The 12,298-nt window shown below is 42.6% G+C and overlaps 1 protein-coding gene across 4 annotated transcripts in view; it reads right to left on the bottom strand.

Annotated features, from left to right (window-relative positions):
• The window catches only part of TRPC4AP (transient receptor potential cation channel subfamily C member 4 associated protein), a 37,655-nt gene extending 25,357 nt beyond the window's left edge, over positions 1-12,298 (bottom strand). Inside the window, exons 1-3 of one of the 4 annotated variants that reach the window (XM_052789936.1) lie at positions 12,153-12,298; positions 2,153-2,281; positions 1,777-1,893 (exon numbers count right to left, since the gene is read on the bottom strand). In XM_052789936.1, the coding sequence (XP_052645896.1) occupies positions 1,777-1,893; positions 2,153-2,281; positions 12,153-12,284 (378 nt within the window). In that variant the 5' untranslated portion in view covers positions 12,285-12,298. Of the gene's footprint in view, positions 1-64; positions 1,067-1,776; positions 1,894-2,152; positions 2,282-12,152 lie in introns of those variants that run through there. The other 3 variants (XM_052789955.1, XM_052789964.1, XM_052789944.1) reach the window with 3 other exon arrangements.

Raw genomic sequence — 12,298 nt, forward strand, 5'->3', positions numbered from 1 at the left:
GCCTTGCCACAGAGTGGATCTTTTCAGCTAGTATTTATTTTTCCTGGTCAATACTATAACCCACCATGTATTTATCACCTTATTCTTGCAGGACTGGTATGCTCCTCACATACACTCCAGGGACTGGACTGCAGTGGTGTGAGACACTCCTTGGAGAGGGCTTTCTTCAGCCATCCTACTGAAACTGCAACAGTATGCAGCAAGAAGCGCAAGAGTCCAATGGCAGAAAGAGAATAGGTAACAGGGTGCCTCACCAGAGGCAGAAGGAGCAGAAAGGGAGTTATGAGATCTTATTTCTTGGACTGGGGTTGCATTCAGATCCAAAGTCCACGAGGCTTGTGTATCAGTTCATGTGTTTGTACTCTCGGGTAATATTTTACATGTATTCATATAAAGGGAGGAGACACAAATGTGCATTTGTTCTTCCTTGATGTAAAGGCTGTCAGAATCCAAAAATATTTTAAGGAATATACTATCACACATTATAGCATATACAGAGTATACTGCAAATTTAGTGTCCTTCAAAGCTACTCATGCTTCACAGTTCAAAATACTGCAACATAGAATCAGCACATGGCATACACAGAACCAGCAGATTAGACTACTTCCCTTTCAAGCCCTGGAGTAGGATTTTCAAAAACACATAGCGCTGGCTTCTACCACTGCATTAAACTCACTTGTATCAGCCAAATCTCTGGCCATAGTACCAGATAATTACAGTGTATTTGATATTTACCATCTCCAGCCCAAGAAAAAACAACAATAAACAAACAACCCCAACCAACAAAACCCAACCAAATATCCCCTCCTCCCCCCACTTATTCTGTGCATTCTTATGTTAAAAGCACTTCTACAGGAAGTATCACTATTTCCCTTTAAAAACAAGGGAAATTTAGAACATTTTCATACAACTTTCTACATTGTTTGGGTAGCTGAAGACTTTTGTCCTCAGTTGACAGGATACCAGCAACCAAACCAGTGTTAATTTCAAAACAACATAATCTAAATACAAGTTTTACTTAAGTAAAGGCATGCTAAGTGTAACAAGAGAGAAGTAGCAAAGACACTGTTTAGTTAGACCACAAAAAAAAAAAAAAAAAAGGAAGAAAGTGTCAATTAGTTCACTGGAAAATACAAATCATACATAACTAATGAAAGCTAAGATTCCAGAGTCTGTCACCATAAAATCAAGCAAACGTGGGTATTTGTGTAATGTAGAATTAAAAAAAAAAAAACCAAACAACCAAAAAGATAAATTCCCAGAGTGTCTACAGAAACCTTGCAGTTCTGTTTAAAAACGTTTCCGCAGATGAAGTAGTCTGCATTGCATGCCAGCAATAAACATAGACAACCAGGCTAAGAGAGCGCCCTAGTGTGCTTAAAAACCCGCCACATACCCTTCAGTGGCAAGTGAAATTCTCAGTGCTCTAGTACCAACTGTATCTCACAACTACAAATCATTTGAAACTGTTTTCATTGAGAACCTAGAGGTCTCACCAGTTAAAAACTGACTGCCCAAAGAAACAGTCAGACCTTCTATATCATACAAGAAAAAGCACCTCACTTTTGATGATACAATACCTCGGAAAATACACCCTTTTCACATTTTGATTAACAGAAATAGGCACAATTCTAATACTTAACATCAAATTGGCGAAGTCATTCTGTAGCTTGCATTCAGATGCTTCAAAGGTCTCAAGGACCTCACTTACAGATTTCTCAGTGGTATGACTATCATGAAGAAATCTTTTGATATCATTGAAAAAACACACTTACATCAACTCCTCCAAATAAGTCAAATGTGTATGTATTTGGGAAAGTGGACTCTTGAGCAGCTTTTCTATCTTCTGTAACAAATGCCATGGCTTCCATTGAAAGAAGTGGAGAAATTTCCTGCGTGCAGTTAAAAAAAAAAAAAAAGACAGTTCAAAAAGAAAACTGTTTATCAGTATAAACACAATTGTCTCCAACTATCTGTGTGATCTACTGACTAATCAATTACACGCATTCCCAGCTCTTATCTACCAGCCAATTCACAGATACTATCACGCAAACAGTTTCAAAAATTAGTTAGAATATGATCACAGTAGACTTTAAAGAAAGCAACAACAAAATAACCCCTAGCTTTCAGGAAGAACAGTGCAGACAGTACCTTTAAGATGCTTTGGCACTGGGAGAAATCGCTGTTTGGGTGGCTATGTTCATACAGCTTTTGCAACAGTAAGGGAATCCCATTCCATTTTGCTTGTTTATCTCTTTCCTTTAACAAGGCCTCTGTGATCTGCAACAAAGGAAGAATTTAATTCCCATGTGTCCAATGCTTCATAACCAGGAAAACAACCTTATCACCTCCCCAAAATATCAATATCAGAGTATCACAGAAAAACAGTTTATTGTAGAGAGTACCAATACAAAAAATACCATTATGAAATCCAATACCTCTTTCCATGCAGCAATTTATCCAGGACTGGTAGCTGCAGAATTTTACAGATGGTCAAAGTATCTTAAGCAGGACAGGCCTTAAAGCAGGTGTTATAATTTAGAGTACTTAATCTCATTCCATATTTTTATATTGATCATATATTTTAAAATGGGAACACATTACTCTCTAAATAATTCCATTAGTAGAACTCCAACTGACAGGTCACTGAATGAGGAAACGGGTGCCCTTGACACTATCAAAAATTACACTAGTCTAAGGCAGACGGAACCCTGAAGATGGAAAGGCTTCATTACCTGTTACATTCGGCTAGTAATGAGTATTTCCCCAGCCAAGTCCCTGAAGCCACTATTGGTCATAGCAATGACCCAAACCACTAAGACTTACAAGCAGGCTCCAGAAGAATGTATCAAAGATACAGTGAAAATTTCCTCTGTAGTCTTGGGCTGGTTATAAATGGAGACCAACAACTAAATCAGTAGAACACCACCACTGTCATTATCCTCTGGGAAGCAGGCTGCAACCACAAAAAAGAACACCTTAGCATTTGCTACTACATTTGTGCAAACCTTCTCCGACTTTCCTCCTTCTCCCCAAAATAAAAAAAAAATTCTCAATATTCACCACTATATTTTACACCTGAAAAAAACTGAAGCAGCAGCACAAGACTAATAAATATTCTGCTTAGAATCGACAAAAGAGGTTTTAGAGCCTGAACACTTCCAGGTTACTGCCAGCAGGTGCTGTAAAGGAGGAGCTCTTCATTAAAGTTCACCATCCAGTCAATGCTGACCAAAATTTAACTCCCTTCCTTAACAATACTTCAGAGGTACCTAGATCAACCCCAAAATAGGGAATTATCCTTGTACAGAAAGGTAAGGCTGGCAATGACAATTACAGCCAGCAAGATTTCTGGCTGGTTTTACAAAATTTTTATATGCCCTCCAAATAATAAAAAAAAAAAAAATAAAGAAAACCCCAATCCCCAGGTCAACAAGACTGCATCTCCATGCAACATGTGTGGATTTTCTCTTATTCCTAGGCCTAAACCTCTAAGCTGCTCTCATTCTGCATAAGTCACTCCCCGAACCTTTCTGTGGTTAACTTGCATTGTTTCCCTCCAGCCTGCTTAAATGTTCAGTTAATAGTTAACAGCCAGGAAATCTTGCTTCTTATTGTTTCAGCCAAGACATCCTTCTCAGATATACCTCAGTGTCCAATTCCAAAGGACCATTCAATTCCTGATTAGACAATTATATGCAAATATACTCCAATTTCTGATTGAGAATTTAACTCTTCTCTGCTTGTTAGGCAGCATACAGGAATACCAGAGAACTGATGCAAGCACATGAAAACTCAGACTGGCAGTGCTAGCTGCTATGGGTCCTCACCCTTCTTCTAAGCTTCCCAGATACTTAGCGTTCTTTTCCTGATGAAATACTCAAATTTGTACATAACTAAGAACTTCAAGGCTCTTGAAGTACCAGGTTTTCTTGCTACAAGGGGTGATTGAAGCAGCATGAGCAAACCTGGGACATAAAACTCCCTCCAGTTTTTAACTTTTCCCTGCTTTCTGACTTCTGAATAAGACTAATCAACCAGCACTGCTGCAGAGTGACACAGAGTTCCTTCTGAGGAGGCCATTCACATGAGAAATGGCAGGACAAAACCAGAAAGTCAAAATGGCTTCTCATCATTTGCACTGTGAGTAATGGGACAGTTCCTTTGAAGTCACAAATTTCCATTTCTCCTTGTAATACCAGCACAGAGACAGCAAGGATTCTACCACTACCCCCTCTCAGGTGTGGGAGGAGTATACAACTCCACAAGTGGCAGGAGGAACCAGATTAATTGCTGGGTAAAGTGCAAAGAACGTGCAGCAAAATGCCAGGGAAAGAATCCAACTCTCCGGCTCCAGCTGATGTGGAAGATACCACAGGCCAAGACGACGTGCATGGTCTGCAATCTCAGGTTCCAGTAGCACAGCGCAGAATTCAGCATCCAAGTGCTCTAAGAAAAGGCCAAAGCCCTTAATTGATGTTAAAAACTTGTCCTGGGCTTAATACCACATTTGTTAATCACACATATGCTTCCTGGTTTGGGGCAGGATCCATCTCCATTCTCATTTCTATACTAGTAGGTCTTCCTCTCCCTGTCCCGGACTCTGAGAGGCAGTCACTTGTACTGAACTGCAGAAAACTTTCAGAAGTGAAATTCTGAAAGAATGAAGCAAATGTTTCCTTGCTCTCATCTTCTTTTAACTGCTTTCAAAAAAAAAAAAAAAGTAGTAAAGTTTTTCTTTCTCTTGATTTAATACGTCTCTGGTTTCATTGCAAGCTCTAGCTTGTGGTCCCTATTCTGTATTTATGAGGCTACCCTGGCTCTGAATATTTCCATTGTGGCGGGGCGGTATTTGCCAACGCAAAGATTTTGGATTCTATGGAGGGATTAAAATTCAATTAGATTGTATGGAGCTGTCTTTCTTTACAACCATTTTGGTTAAAAACTGCATCTCATGATTTCTGTAATAGCAGCTAGTCAACAGTTTTCATTTATAAGTGAAGTTGGTTTCCTTCTTGTTCTTTTTGGGCAAACATTATTGAATAGTCATCAAAATTAGCACTGGTTCTTTCGGGGCCCCTTTCCCTCTCTAGAATTTTTTGGTCTCATCCAAGCAGGATAAGTGCAATCCAACACTATTTCTCAGAAATTTTCTTCATTCACTGAATAGCTCTGGATAAAATATCTGAAATCTTGCATACAAAGCTTCAGAAGTTAGATACTATCTAGCAAGAAGGGGAGGTTGCAGAAGCCCAGCTGGAAATGGCATCAATTAAAAGAAAGGGCCTACACCTAACTGACGGCTGCTGGGGTTATGAACCATCATGCCTTACTGGCATTAGAAGATGACAGAGTAAGTACAAATTACTGGGGGAAACAAAAGAACCAGCGTCAAAACCTCCCTACCACCCAGGTACAGCAAACGAAACTGGTACAAACACCAGGACTCCACACAGTCACTTCTCAGAAGTCTGCTGTAACACATCCAAGTTTTGTATCGCAAACTGAGAAACCTGGGGGATGGCACACTATGGCTCTCCAGAAGCAGTTATATTCCAGGCAGGCCTCTGAAACAAGGCGGCATGCGCTAGCTCAAGCCCAAACACAGAGCTCCCAAACTCTGTCACAGTCCAAAGCAGTCTGTACAATGCCAGTTTTACACTGGCAGTTTACTAAATGCAGTTCACCAGCCAGGTGATCAGATACCTAACCAGTACCAGCCATGTCTCCCTGCTCCAGCTGTGTTGTTGAAGCCATGGCAGTGGTTTTGTTGGAAGGGCAATCAAAGACTTTGGAGAAGATTTAAGTACAGTTAAAAATGTCTCATCAAGCACAACCATGACTGCAAGGTAGAGTACACTGAGTGGTTTTCTCTTTAAAGTCTCCCAAAAGACTGGAGCCCAGGATTTCCCAGGAGATTACTCCAAAGACTGATAACTACCGTAGGAATACTTCCCTACTACAGAGGTTGAGTAACTTTTGTGCATATTTTTTCTTGAAAGTATATGAAGGGCTGAACAAAGACACTACACACAAATCTAAATCTTTCTTTTAAATTTCTTTCTAATCCTCCTGTGTTATAAATCCTTTTAAAATGCCCCACCATCCATTAGCATAATGGTCAATAAATAATTATGAATAATACCTAAATCTTCATCAAGTTATATTAAGTTATATGTCAATAATCATCTAAATCCATCCCTTGATCAGTTTAGTTTCCCTTTCCTTTCTCCCCCTCCACTTTGCTATAGTATTTGCTATCGATGTTCCTACCCGTGACTGCTATCCTCCAGGCACAGCCTCTCCAACAGAAGCAGCTTATCGTCCCTGGCTGCTTTGTGCCTGTGCCCCTGCACGTGGTCAGAACTGCATTACTAGCATTGCCAAAACGTTTGTTACTGGCCTGAGATTTCTTGTAGTCATGACTGCTTCAAAATCCTTTCCCCTTCCAGTGAGGATTTTCATTTCCATTTGTGTTCCTGCGTTGTGACAATTTTCATTGCCCTACAAAGTAAACCTCTTATTTTCCTAACCTGATCTCCACCACTTTTCTAAGCTGTGGGCAGTGACACAACTCCACGTCTTCCCATAGTTGCTGATGAACTAAAGGCCCATGAGCACATGACAGTAGCAGAAATACCATGAGCTAATCCTCCCCTTTGCTCTCCAGAGTAGGGGTAGCAGTTTTCTAATAAAACTGTGTCTCTATTTCACATTTTACCCTCCAAACATTTCACTGTCTTGCTGAACACTCACTACAGGAGGGTGTTTTCTGTGATCTTTCAAAAAGTGAAAAATAATGACTCGCATGTCCAAGCATTAAAGGATTCATGCTGTGATAAGACTTTACAGCTATGACGCATCAGTTGTGAGTTTTCTTAATTCAATTTTTTGTTGTAATCATGCATTAAGGTAAGATTGGAAATGCTTTAAAAAAACCCAGAATTTCCGTTCTCAGTATTTTCCATGACCATTTCTGAAGTATATATTCAAATGTTCTGGAAGTTTAAAAGGGAAAAGAGGCACAAGATTATGGATCTCAAGAAACAGATGCAAGCACATGGTCTCTACATATTTTTAATAAAATTGAAGCCTTTCCGTATCCTTTCCTTCAAACATTTTAGGCCGTACCTTTAAAAACCACAAAACTAATATTTGTGCAATTAAATATTTAATTTTCCTCTGAACAGTAATAACTTAGGAAGTCACCTCTGACAGACTGCCAGGAGAAGGATTATTCAGTATTTTGGGGAGTGCCCTGTCATCCCAGCTCTTTATTATATTTTCCTTTTCAGTTGCTAACAAACATGCATCAGTCTGGCTAAGCTCTCTCTTTCCTCACACAACTTTTCACAAAAAAAAAAGCCTACAACCAAGGTAAATGACAGCCCCCCACAGGTGTTCATTTTAACACAACAGCATACTACAGAAACACAACTTCTGGCCTATACAGTGATTCTGGAAAGTGTTCCAAGGGTGAAGCTGTGAACTGCTACCCTGCAGCTGCGAGGCAGTAAACAATGCAGCCAGTCACCAGCTGGTCTTTTGCACATAGCTCTGATCAAGAACATGTCAGAGCCCCCAAAATTTTATTCATAAAAAGAAACTCCACTGGTGATATTAAGCTGGGAGAAATCCACGTAACAGCACTTCTTTCCAGCCTCTCTCCACCTCCTAGATTCTTCGAAGTGCGTATGAAGTTTCCCATAACTACTGTTTCTCCATCCTCCACAACCCTGGATGGAGCTTGCCATCCTTTCTTCTGCCAACCCAAAAGCCAGGCATGAACCCAGGGACATGGTATCCTAGGATAAAAGCTGTCGTAGCTTCTAGCCAGGTCTCACCATCCCCATGACTCCCAAACTACTGCTCTACTCACCGTCACTGGAAGGAGAGCTAGTCTACCAAGAAAAAGAACAGGTCTTGCCAATCTCAAAACCCCACAGCGTTTCCAAGAGCAGAACAACTCCAACACAGATCTTTAACACCAGCAGCTCTTCAAAACCACTACAGAATCTACCAGATAGTAATAACAGCTACTAATGTTTGTTTTGATGATCTTACTCTCAGAGAAAAATAAACCAACTAATATGTAAAATTATATTAACTTCTCAGTGATTACTTTTTCCTTGGAACTGCCTAAGTTTCTTCTTTAATTCATTTTGAAAGAAAGCAAAATCTGTAGGGATATCTAGGAAAAAGCAGAGGGGCAAGGAATATCACATCTACAACAGTTTTCTTCCCACATATCTTCAGTCACACAAAATAAGACTACTGAAGTCCAACACTACCACTTTTGAGCATTCTAGTGTATGACAGAGCTCTGGTCCCCATTACATAAAAAACCATGTCCAGGCTTTCCAATACTCGCTAGCTGTCCTCTGCTGAAGAGGTATAAGCCTGTTAAGACCCATACAATTAGAGCTACTAAAGTGGATTACATTCACGTGAATGTTTTGTTGTTGGTGGTGTTGTGAGGAGGAAATAAAACTGATTAGAAAAGAAAGTATTTTCTCAGAGTTAGGAAACTACTACAGACTACTGATAACTTGTAATGGTAGGAGCTGGAAATCTGGATGTCCGAGGCAGAAAATGTTTTCCTTCCACAGAGATATTTTTTTTCAAAGTGGATAGGGACTATCCTGCAAAGGGAAACATCTCTTCCTAGGGATAGCAGATCATGAAATACAGCTGGAAAAATGGACTCCTTTTTTCCATTCTGATTGTTTCAGCCAAACCTTGGCAATCCTGTGAGAGTGAGACCAGTGCTGACGATCTGCTCTTGGGACTGCACCAGAAGCACGCTGGTTTGCCAGCAAATCACTGGTTAGTCCATTATTATACCGCTCTGTCTACAGGGATTCACATAGCTGCACCTAAACATCTTCCGGTTTCACATTATATACATGCTTTTCACAGTTGGCTTGCAGCAGATGCAGTGTGTGCCCTCTTGCTAAGGGGACTTGAGCTTGATCAGCTCAGCCAAAATGTTCCTCTGCCTTCAAGGAACCACAGCATAAACCCCGTCAGGTCTTATTTACAGCGCCTGTGTGCACACAGCACAGATGTGCCAGGAGAGGGACTACAGACCAGTCAGTTCACAAGCAATATTCTTCCTTATTAGAAAACGTGTGTCACTTCTGGAAAGTTGGTCTGCTTCTAGTATACCAATATCTGAAAAGCCCCTTTCACTTGCACTGTACTCAGTGCTAGGGCAAACCTTGATACAAGGTTATGCAATCTGATACCAATGATTGAGGCTTGCATCCAGGCAGCAGCTGATGCTAGCAATATGGCTAAAATAGATATGTGAAGAGATAATGACAATATCTACTGAAATCTGCTTTATCCATCAACTTTCTTATTATTAATCATGAAGCAAAAAGACCAACCAGCAAGAAAGCTGTGGCTCCTGGTAGGTGAGTACAGCAAGAACACACAAGGATCCAGATTTCAGAGCCTTAGCAGCCTCGAAACTACCAGATATTCAGGCACCCGTTGCCATCAAAAATATTTTTATGTCCCCATAAGATCAGTCTGATGAACTTTCAGATGTAGGCTTGTCAACAATTATCCTTACCAAAGGATATCTTACCAAAGATAAGCCCCTGCTTTCCTCATACAAAAATGGATCTTGGGATCACCTAAAAATAGCATGCAAACGTTTGTTTAAGAATAAATGCCACTGCTGCCCACAGAAGGATACTAATTGTAACCTGGAGATCAGATGCTGAAATACAGTGATAACACTGCAGGAGAACACTACTCAGATGGCAGGCACCACAGCAAGGAATGGTGTTTCCCAATCTCTCCGAATTAAGATCTTGAAAAGGGTTTCTCTTCCTCACGGGATACCAGCGATGCAGTCCATGTAGCGTATGACCCAAAACTTCCTTGCAAAGAAAGGGAAGAAAGACCTCGAAGGACATTCTCCAGACTTGTTCTTCTAGACCCCAACACACAGCAGCTTGGAAACTTGATCTGCACTTAGGCTTTTCAGGAGCTAATGAGTTGAGAAACTTAACCAAGGGCTACCACACTGCCACTGAGAAGCCAACTGCAGGAAAACTACAAACATTTGGACAAAAAGTAGAACTCAAAAAAGAAAACCACCCCAAACTGCCTCGTACGTCTTTAATACATCAAAGTGTTTTATTATTTAGATTGTCTGCAAACAAAAAACTGCTTCAAGGTAAAAGTAGAGAGACACACAATTTACAAAGTTCAAAATCATTCAGGGACTTGTTCCCCCCCCCCCCCCCTTAGTCTAAGTAATTTAAAAATGTATTCCTACAGCATTTATGAAGCACTGGGAGCCCTAGGGGTCCAAGCTTTAAGTCTTTCAGAGCAGCACAGTGACACTGAAATTTATAAAGTAAAATAAACCAAACCTCCAGCAACAACAGCAAAAACCACCTCAAACTTGGGCTTTGTGAGAAAGGGGATATAACTAGCGGAATTTCCTCGATTACTGTAAAAGCCTGGTCATTTGCTTCAGCAGTTATTTCCAACAATTCATAAAAGCCCCAAATTAAAACACAGCACCACTGCATTTCTCAAGCAAAATGAAGGCCAGAGTGGAGGGAGGTACCATCCTAACAGATTACATTGGTGCAGAATGTTGTTACGGGTTTATCTGACTTAAATCGCTATGGTTGTGGGGGAGCGAGCAAGCAAGAGCATAGAGGTGGACAGGCAAGTTAGTGAGACGACATGCCGCTTTGTCTACACGCTGTATGAAATACACTCCTAAAACAATCCCACAGAAATAACTTCCTTCAAAAGAGACAATATCAGGTTTAAATTCATGCAAATTATTTGCTTTTTCTTATGTATTAACCGAACTAGTATCTAAGCAAGCAGTACGATAAGGACAAAAGAGCTGTTAAAAATCATCTCCAGCTCTTTTACTTCTCAGCTACAGAATGAGGCATGGACATTTATGATGAACAAGTCTTCTCCTAGTAATTGCTCAGAATCCTTGTTAATCAAGGAAAATACTGTTGTCTCCACTAGTGAAAACCACTTAGAGAAATCCCACTTTTTATTCCGTTGTAACTCTCTACTTTAGCTCAATAAATCACCACGTGAATGCAACACTTTATCCCACACTCCAGCTTCCAAGTCTTTGCACCATTTTGCATTTAATCTGTAAAATAAATGCCAATTATTCTTCATGAAAAGAAATGAATAGGCCATTATGCGTGAGGAGCTTCTTAAAAAAAGCCAGCATAAGCACACGATAGGCACAAGCCTAGGTTAACAAGTTGATTTCATTTCTTGGTATTTCCCAGCATCATCAACTGGGCAAGATGACAAATTTGAAACAGACCTGAAACAGTTTCATGGAAAACCACCTGCATAAAGCCTACCCCATTTCAAAGCTAAAAGGTCTCCTGAGCCCTAGTATCACGAGGTTGCCTTTGTCCACCAAACATGCTTAAATTTTGACGCTGCATTGTTATAGTTCCAAGCAGAGCTTCCTTTCTTTGCAGGAGAAAACCACAACCTCTATCACCAAGCAAAGCAACGGAGGAGGACGGCTCTTTTGCAGCGGGGCAAACGCTCCTCCTGCTCCACACTCTTTCTACAGGGAGACCGAGAGTGGGAAGGAGGGAAAAGCAGCTCGAAGAGACAGAGGCAGCCTTCTTCCCCACCGCGTGAGGCTGCAGGGCCACCCCTCCAGCACCAGGACCAAACCCGGGCTGGCAGAGGAGGACGGGGAGCCCCAACGAGCGTTCCGGTCCGGGCGGAGAGAGGCCGCTTTGCCAGATGCTGCCTCCGAGCAGACTTGGCGGCAGGCCCCGCCAGGCCAGCCGGGCTCTTCCCAGCCTCGGGGCTCCAGGAGAGGCCCGACAGCCCCGCGCTGGTGCTCAGCCCCACCGAGGGGCTGTCAAACACCCACTCCCAACCCTCGACGGAGCGAGGCCTTGCAGGCCGGGCTCCGAGGCGGATTTGCAGGCCCTGCTCGAGGCCGGCCGCGGGCGGGGGGGGGGGGGGCTCGGGGCAGGAGGTGCGGCAAGCCTCCGCCGGCCCGCCCCGGCCCACCGCCGGAGCCCCAGGCCAGAGCCCCGCCCGTCCCCGCGGGAGCCCCCAGCCGCACCGACCCCCGGGCCCGCGCCACCGGCCCAGCCCCCCCCCCATCCCGTACCTGCGCCCCCCGCGTCAGGCCGCGGCCGCTGAGCTGCCCGTGCCGGAGCTGCGCCAGGATGTTGGTGGCCGCCGCGCGGGCTCCGCGCCGGCCCCCCCCGCCGGGCCCGGGTCCCCCCGCCGCCGCCGCCATGGCCGCTCCTCCGC

The sequence above is a fragment of the Harpia harpyja genome, chromosome 1 (genome assembly GCF_026419915.1).
Source record: "Harpia harpyja isolate bHarHar1 chromosome 1, bHarHar1 primary haplotype, whole genome shotgun sequence".
NCBI lineage: Eukaryota > Metazoa > Chordata > Aves > Accipitriformes > Accipitridae > Harpia > Harpia harpyja.